Source organism: Gigantopelta aegis, chromosome 7 (assembly GCF_016097555.1).
Source record: "Gigantopelta aegis isolate Gae_Host chromosome 7, Gae_host_genome, whole genome shotgun sequence".
NCBI lineage: Eukaryota > Metazoa > Mollusca > Gastropoda > Neomphalida > Peltospiridae > Gigantopelta > Gigantopelta aegis.
Window position 1 is genome coordinate 46,421,318 of NC_054705.1, and position 9,299 is coordinate 46,430,616.

At 36.1% G+C, this 9,299-nt stretch overlaps 2 protein-coding genes across 2 annotated transcripts; both read left to right on the forward strand.

Moving 5' to 3' along the window:
* Positions 1–2,305: 2,305 nt before the first annotated feature.
* LOC121378114 (galactoside alpha-(1,2)-fucosyltransferase 2-like) lies at positions 2,306–3,232 on the forward strand. The gene has a single exon (XM_041506214.1). The coding sequence runs from the start codon at positions 2,306–2,308 to the stop codon at positions 3,230–3,232; it is 927 nt and encodes a 308-aa protein (XP_041362148.1).
* A 421-nt stretch (positions 3,233–3,653) lies between these two features.
* Positions 3,654–9,069, forward strand: LOC121377523 (galactoside alpha-(1,2)-fucosyltransferase 1-like). The gene is made up of 2 exons (XM_041505549.1): positions 3,654–3,760; positions 7,684–9,069. The coding sequence occupies exons 1-2, from the start codon at positions 3,739–3,741 to the stop codon at positions 8,700–8,702; spliced, it is 1,041 nt and encodes a 346-aa protein (XP_041361483.1). The 5' UTR covers positions 3,654–3,738; the 3' UTR covers positions 8,703–9,069.
* Positions 9,070–9,299: the final 230 nt, after the last annotated feature.

The following is a 9,299-nucleotide window of genomic DNA, read 5'->3' on the forward strand; positions in this document are numbered from 1 at the left end:
ACCGTACGCACATAACCTCAGTTGTAAACACCTAGATGAAAGAGGCCATGTAATAAATTTTCAGTTGTAATAAACGTCAAATGCGAAAATTAAAATAATTTTTTGTAATACAAAATACCTGAATTGTAAGAAACATATAGTTTTAACTGGTGTCAGTGTAATAAATTATCAATGAATACATTGATTGTAATAAATTACCTGAATTGTAATAAATTACACCAGTTGTAATACAGACCTGAATTGTAGCAAATACCTGAGTTGTAATATACCAGTCGTGTTAAATTACTGAATTGTAATAAATTACCTGAAGTTGTAATAAATTACCTGAACGAGTAATAAATTAATAGAGTTGTAATAAAATATATTAGTGTAATAAATTGCATTCGTTGTAATAAATGTACTGTTGTAATCAAACATCCAAATTGTAATAAACAATAAATCTGGGTTTAGAAATTGATTGCCCCCCTCCCTCCAATCTTTGTAAATTAAAACCAGCATAGATTTCTACATGTCTGATATTTATGAATGTAAAATATTCGATCATATCCAGCACTTGCCTCAAGTATAATAAGATAACTTCGTTAAAAATGCCCTACTGTCTGTATGTTATCTGTCTGCCCCATCATAAATCCAGCTAGAACACTAACCACAGTCACGACATGACAGTAACATTCGCACCACAGTCACGACATGGCAGTGACATTCACATCACAGTCACGACATGGCAGTGACATTCACATCACAGTCACGACATGGCAGTAATATTCACACCAGTCACGATATGACAGTAGCATTCACACCACAGTCACGGTATGCCAGTAACATTCACACCACAGTCACGACATGAAAGTAACATTCACATCACAGTCACGACATGGCAGTAACATTCACAACACAGTCACGATATGACAGTAACATTCACAACACAGTCACATGACATTAACATCCACAGCACAGTCACGACATGACAGTAAGATTCACACCACAGTCACGACATAACAGTAACATTCACACCACAGTCACGACATGACAGTAACATTCACAGCAAAGCACAGTCACGATATGACAGTAACATTACCACCACAGTCACGACATGACAGTAACATTCACATCACAGTCACGACATGACAGTAACATTCGCAGACAGTCACGACATAACAGTAACATCCACATCACAGTAACGACATGACAGTAACATTCATACCGCAGTCACAACATGACAGTAACATTCACACCAGTCACGAGATGTCATTAACATTCACACCACAGTCACGACATAACAGTAACATTCACACCACAGTCACGACTTGACAGTAACATTCACAGCATAGCACAGTCACGATATGACAGTAACATTCACACCACAGTCACGACATGGCAGTAACATTCACATCACAGTCACGACATGACAGTAACATTCGCAGCACAGTCACGACATAACAGTAACATTCACACCGCAGTCCCGTGACAGTGACATTCACGCCACAGTAACGACATGACAGTAACATTCACACCGCAGTCCCGTGACAGTAACATTCACACCACAGTAACGACATGACAGTAACATTCACACCACAGTCACGGCATGACAGTAACATTCACAGCACAGTCACGACATGACAGTAACATCCACATCACAGTCACGACATGACAGTAACATTCACACCACAGTCACGACATGACAGTGACATTCACACCACAGTCACGACATGACAGTAACATTCACACCACAGTCACGACATGACAGTAACATTCACACCACAGTCACGACATGACAGTAACATTCATAGCAAAGCACAGTCACGATATGACAGTAACATTCACACCACAGTCACGACATGACAGTAACATTCAGATCACAGTCACGACATGACAGTAACATTCGCAGCACAATCACGACATAACAGTACTATTCACACCGCAGTCCCGTGACAGTAACATTCACACCACAGTAACGACATGACAGTAACATTCACACCACAGTCACGGCATGGCAGTAACATTCACACCACAGTCACGACATGAAAGTAACATTCAGAACACAGTAACGACATGACAGTAACATTCATACCGCAGTCACAACATGACAGTAACATTCACACCAGTCACGACATGACAGTAACATTCAGATCACAGTCACGACATGACAGTAACATTCTCACCACAGTCACGACATGACAGTAACATTCACCTGTTTCGTCTTTTTACAGCTGGATTTGTTTGGATTCTTTTGTAGGATTTGTTATGATTCTCCTATACGTGAGTTTTATTCAACGATTTTGTGTGACGTTAGGGCAGCGTATATATGATAAAAAAAACTAAGCCACCAAAAACACGAATAGCAAACGTTACCGAGAAACCAAAGTGTAAACATCCGGTTTTGCCAAGATTTATATGTGAAGAGAAGTTAGGAAGGCTTGGAAATCAGATGTTCTCTTTCGCCTCAGCTTATGGAATAGCCGCCCATCTTAATCGAACTATGGTGGTGGATCGTTCAACATATCTTAATAAGGTCTTCACCCTTGATGCCATGATGGTGGACAAGTGTGTCTGCGGTGAAGCTAAGCCGAAACATTCCAAAAAGCATTGCTCGTTTGACAAGGATCTTTTAAATCTTAAAGCAAGTGAAAATTGCAGAGTTGGACATTATCTGCAGTCTTGGAAATATTTCGTGTCCGTTGTCCCACAGATCAAGAAACAATTCACATTCAAACGAGAAGTGTTCGATAAAGCGCTAGAAATAATCACGAAATTCAAGACTGATTTCTTAAAGAAGCATTCTGGAATCAACGTTAAACCTATTGGAGAAAATATCACATTCGTTGGAGTTCACGTTAGGCGGGGTAATATTGCAAACAAACATTTTATTGATTTTGGTTGCATGGTCGCTCCTAAAGAGTACATTGATAAAGCTATAATGTATTTTATAAACAACTTTACAGATGTTCTGTTTTTGGTTTGTTCTGACAATATGACGTGGATAACGGCCAACGTTAATCAATCAAATGTTGTATATGAGCGAGGTAATTCGCCGGAAGTGGACATGAGCGTGCTTAGCCAATATAATCACACGATCATTACCGTCGGCACGTTTGGCTGGTGGGCGGGATTTATCGCAGGGGGAATAATTCTGTATTACAAACACCCTGCCAAAGAAGGCTCCCGATTTAGAAAACATTTCTCAAAAGACTATTCTGATTTTTATTATCCAGGCTGGATTGGAATGGAATAGTATTATACCCCAATTCAGAATTTCTCTCCAATCTTAACAGCGTATACAAATAACACCTCACTGGGGTAAAGTTAGAAGAGCATCTAACGTTTAATAGAGGAGTTAATACTACCAGACTTGCCATTTGTGATAAATGTTATGATCAGTGTTGGTAAAAAAAATTCTAGGCAATGAATGAATTTAATTTGATTTAAGCCAATACCACTGTGCTAAGTGCCCTAGACATAGCCCATTGGTAAAGCGCTCGCTCGATGCGTTGTCGGTCTGGGATCGATCCCCATCGGTGGGGCCCATTGGGCTATTTCTCGCCGGGTTGAAAGCCAGGGTCTGCGAATTTATAACCCGCCAGTCATCAAGGGACAATAGAGTCACGTAAGCAGAGTCACGATGTACGAGATCTGTTACAAACATGTACGAACATCTGAGTGATACCAGTTCAATGACAATTCTTAAACTAAGTCCGTGGTCTTCAAAGTAGATTGTCAGTAAATTGTGTTGGTTTGAAAATGCGGCGTATGTGGTTAAAAGGTAAGAAATAATACTTAAATATATATATATCTCTTGGTGATCAATAGCATAAATACTTTGTTTCTCCCAGAGAGTTTAAATAAATAAATATATATATATATATATATATATATATATATATATATATATATATATATATATATATATATATATATATATATATATATATATATAATAATAATAATGTGTAATAATATATAATAATAATAAAATAATAATAATATAAAAAAAAAAATATAATAATAATGATGGTGGTAGTAGTAGTAGTAGTAGTAGTAGTAGTAGTAGTAGTAGTAGTAGTAGTAGTAGTACAATAATAATAAAAATATTAGTAGTAGTAGCAGTAATGGTAGTCATAGTAGTAGTAGTAGTTTAGTAGTAGTGGCAGTAATAATAATGACAGTATCTGGTACAGTAATAATAATAATAATAATAATAATAATAATAATAATTAGTAAATAATAATAATTGTAATATAGGTAGGAAACAGTTTTGATTGTCACATCAGTTATTAAGTTACCAGGGCGCTTAAAAACCTGGCAAATTACATTTATAAATTTCGCCAACTTCTTTAATACACTTATTTTCTTACTGCTCATTAGTTCTTTGAATTTGTATAATAATAGGGATGTAGAACCTTTACTCGGGAATTATGAAAAAATGTACATACAAATAATGGAATTCATCACCGATGTCACTTTCACCACATAAAGTACACAATCCGTCTTAAAATAATATGTTATTCCACCTTCTAGTTTCGACAGGTAAATAATGATCTGTCATTCTCAATTTTATAATTAATCTCCACAACCTGTCGAGAATTATAATTAAATATTTTTCAAAAATAAGTTGTTCTTTAAAATGTTGATAGGATTGTTCCATATTTTAAAATATTGCTCAAATTATAATAAATTACCTGAATTGTAATAAATTTCCTCAGTTGTAATAAATTTCCTGTTGCAATAAATTACCTTAATTATAATAAATTACCTGAATTGTAATAAATTTTCTCAGTTGTAATAAAGTTCCTGAATCGTAATAAATTACCTGAATTGTAATAAATCACCTGAAGTGTAATAAATCACCTCAAGTGTAATAAATTACCTGAAGTGTAATAAATTACCTGAAGTAATAAAGTACCCGAAGTGTAATAAATCACCTGAATTGTCATAAATTACCAGAAGTGTAATAAATTACCCGAAGTGTAATAAATCACCCGAAGTGTAATAAATCACCTGAATTGTAGTAAATTATCAGAAGTGTAATAGATCACCCGAAGTGTAATAAATCACCTGAAGTGTAATAAATCACTCGAAGTGTAATAAATCACCTGAAGTGTAATAAATCACCCGAAGTGTAATAAATTGCCGGAAGTGTAATAAATTGCCCGAATTGTAATAAATTACCCGAATTGTAATAAATTACCTGAATTGTAATAAATTACCCGAAGTGTAACAAATTGTCCGAATTGTAATAAATTACCTGAATTGTATTAAATTACCCGAATTGTAATAAATTACCTGAATTGTAATAAATTACCCGAATTGTAATAAATTACATGAATTGTATTAAATTACCCGAATTGTAATAAATTACCTGAATTGTAATATATTGCCCGAATTGTAATAAATTACCCGAAGTGTAATAAAGTACCCGAAGTGTAATAAATTACCCGAAGTGTAATAAAGTACCCGAAGTGTAATAAATTACCCGAAGTGTAATAAATTACCCGAAGTGTAATAAAGTACCCGAAGTGTAATAGATTACCCGAAGTGTAATAAATTACCCGAAGTGTAATAAAGTACCTGAAGTGTAATAAATTACCTGAAGTGTAATAAATTACCCGAAGTGTAATAAATTACCTGAAGTGTAATAAAGTACCTGAAGTGTAATAAAGTACCCGAAGTGTAATAAATTACCTGAAGTGTAATAAATTACCTGAAGTGTAATAAAGTACCTGAAGTGTAATAAAGTACTTGAAGTGTAATAAATTGAAGTGTAATGTACCTGAATAATATTACCTGCCGGATACCTGAAGTGTAATAAATTACCTGAAGTGTAATAAATTACCTGAATTGTAATAAATAATAATACCTGAAGTGTAATAAATTAGTAGTAGAAGTGTAATAAAGTACCCGAAGTGTAATAAAGTACCTGAAGTGTAATAAATTACCTGAAGTGTAATAAAGTACCTGAATTGTAATAAAGTACCCGAAGTGTAATAAATTACATGAATTGTAATAAATTACCTGAAGTGTAATAATCACCTGAAGTGTAATAAAGTACCTGAAGTGTAATAAAGTACCCGTATTGTAATAAAGTACCTGAATTGTAATAAATTAATTGAGTATAATAAATTACCTGAAGTGTAACTTATTTCCATAATTGTAATATTAGTTCTTTACCTCATATGGATGTGAAACTTTACTAAAATTATAAAAATGAGTTATAATGGAATTCATCACCTGTCTCTTTCATCACATAAAGTATCATAATCTGTCTTCAAATAATAAATTACTTCCAGTTTGTAATAAATTACCTGAAGTTGTATGTTCATACCTTTCGAGAATTATATTTAAATTACCTGTTCTTTAAAATGTAATAGGATTGCATCTATATATAAAAATTGGCCTAAATATAATAAATTACCTGAATTGTAGTAAATTTCCTCAGTTGTAATAAATTGCAATCTATATATGTATGTATCTATCTATCTATCTATCTATCTATCTATCTAACTACTTATCTATCTATCTATCTATCTATCTATCTATCTATCTATCTGTCTGTCTGTCTGTCTGTCTGTCTGTCTGTCTGTCTATCTAATATATTTGTCTAACTGTCGGTCTCTCTATGTCTGTATGTATATCAGTCTATGCATCGATATATACAATACTAAATGGTAACTATTTATTAACACCACAGTCACGACATAACATTAACATTCACACCACAGTCACGACATGACAGTATCATCCACATCACAGTCACGACATGACAGTAACATCCATACCACATTCACGACATGACAGTAACATTCACACTACACTCACGACAAGACAGTAATATTAACACCAGTCATGACAAGAAAGTAACATTTACACCAGTCACGACATGACAGTAACATTCACACCACAGTCACGACATGACAGTAACATTCATACCACAGTCACGAAATGACAGTAATATCCACACCGCAATCACGATATGACAGTAACATTCACACCACAGTCACGATATGCCAGTAACCTTCACACCAGTCACGACATGAAAGTAACCTTCACACCAGTCACGACATGACAATAACATTCATACAACAGTTACGACATGAGTGTTTTATTCACACCACAGTCACGACATGACAGTAACATTCTCACCACAGTCACGACATTAAAGTAACACCCACACCACTCACGACTAGACAGTAACATCCACACCACAGTCACGACATGAAAGTAACATTCACATTACAGCACAGTCACGATATGACAGTAACATTCACAGCACAGTCACGACATGACAGTAACATTCACAGCACAGTCACGACATGACAGTAACCTTCACACCGCAGTCGCATGACAGTAACATTCACTCCACAGTAACGACATGACAGTAACACTCACACCACATTCACGGTAACATGACAGTAACATTCACACCAGTCACGGCATGACAGTAACCTTCACACCACAGTCACGACATGACAGTAACATCCACACCACTGTCACGACATGACAGTAACATTCACACCACAGTCACGACATGACAGTAACATCCACAGCACAGTCAAGACATGAAAGTAACATTCACACCACAGTCAAGACATAACAATAATATTCACACAACAATCACGACATGACAGTAACATTCACACCAGTCACGACATGACTAACATTCACCTCTCCTGTTTCCTCTTTTTACAGCTGGATTTGTTTGGATTCTTTTGCTAGGATTTGTTATGATTCTCCCATACGTGAGTTTTATTCAACGATTTGGTGTGACGTTAGGGCAGAGTAAATATGGTGTTTGGGCACCAAAAAGCCGAACAGCAAAGGTTACCGAGAAACCAAAGTGTAAACATCCGGTTTTGCCAAGATTTATTTGTGAAGAAAGGCCAGGAAGGTTTGGAAATCAGATGTTCTCTTTCGCCTCAGCTTATGGAATAGCCGCCCATCTTAATCGGACTATGGTGGTGGATCGTTCAACATATCTTAATAAGATCTTCACCCTTGATGCCATGATGGTGGACAAGTGTGTCTGCGGTGAAGCTAAGCCGAAACATTCCAAGAAGCATTGCTCGTTTGACAAGGATCTTTTAAATCTTAAATCAAGTGAAAATTACAGAGTTGGACTTTATCTGCAGTCTTGGAAATATTTCGAGTCCGTTGTCCCACAGATCAAGAAACAATTCACATTCAAACGAGAAGTGTTCGATAAAGCGCTAGAAATAATCACGAAAATCAAGACTGATTTCTTGAAGAAGCATTCTGGAATCAACGTTAAACCTCTTGGAAAAAATATCACATTCGTTGGAGTTCACGTTAGGCGGGGTGATGTTATTGGAAACAAAATTTTTATTGATTTTGGATACATGGTCGCTCCTAAAGAGTACATTGATAAAGCTATGATGTATTTTATAAACAACTTTACAGATGTTCTGTTTTTGGTTTGTTCTGACAATATGACGTGGACAACGGCCAACGTTAATCACTCAAATGTTGTATATGTGCGAGGTAATTCGCCGGAAGTGGACATGAGCGTGCTTAGCCAATGTAATCACACGATCGTTACCATCGGCACGTTTGGCTGGTGGGCGGGATTTCTCGCAGGGGGAATAACTCTGTATTACAAACACCCTGCCAAAGAAGGCTCCCGATTTAGAAAACATTTCTCAAAAGACTATTCTGATTTTTATTATCCAGGCTGGATTGGAATGGAATAGTATTATACCCCAATTCAGAATTTCTATCGAATCTTAACAGCGTATACAAATAACACCTGACTGGGGTAAAGTTAGAAGAGCATCTAACGTTTAATAGAGCAGTTAATACTACCAGACTTGCCATTTGTGATAAATGTTATGATCAGTGTTGGTAAAAAAAAAATCTAGGCAATGAATGAATTTAATTTGATTTAAGCCAATACCACTGTACTAAGTGCCCTTGACGCTGAACTGTGTGGGACGAGACGTAGCCTGGTGGTAAAGCGCTTTGGTCTGTCTGAGATCGATCCCCGTCGGTGGGCTCATTGGGCTATTTCTCGTTCCAGCCAGTGCACTACGACTGGTACATCAAAGGTCGTGGTATGTGTTATCCTATCTGTGGGATGGTGTATATAAAAAGATCCCTTGCTGCTAATCGAAACGAGTAGCCCATGAAGTGGCGACAGCGGGTTTCCTCTCTCAATATCTGTGTGGTCCTTAACCACATGTTCGACGCCATATAACCTTAAATAAAATGTGTTGAGTGCGTCGTTAAATAAAGCATTTCCTTCCTGAACTGTGTATGGGGTTTGTAAAAACATCATGGTATGTTTGTTT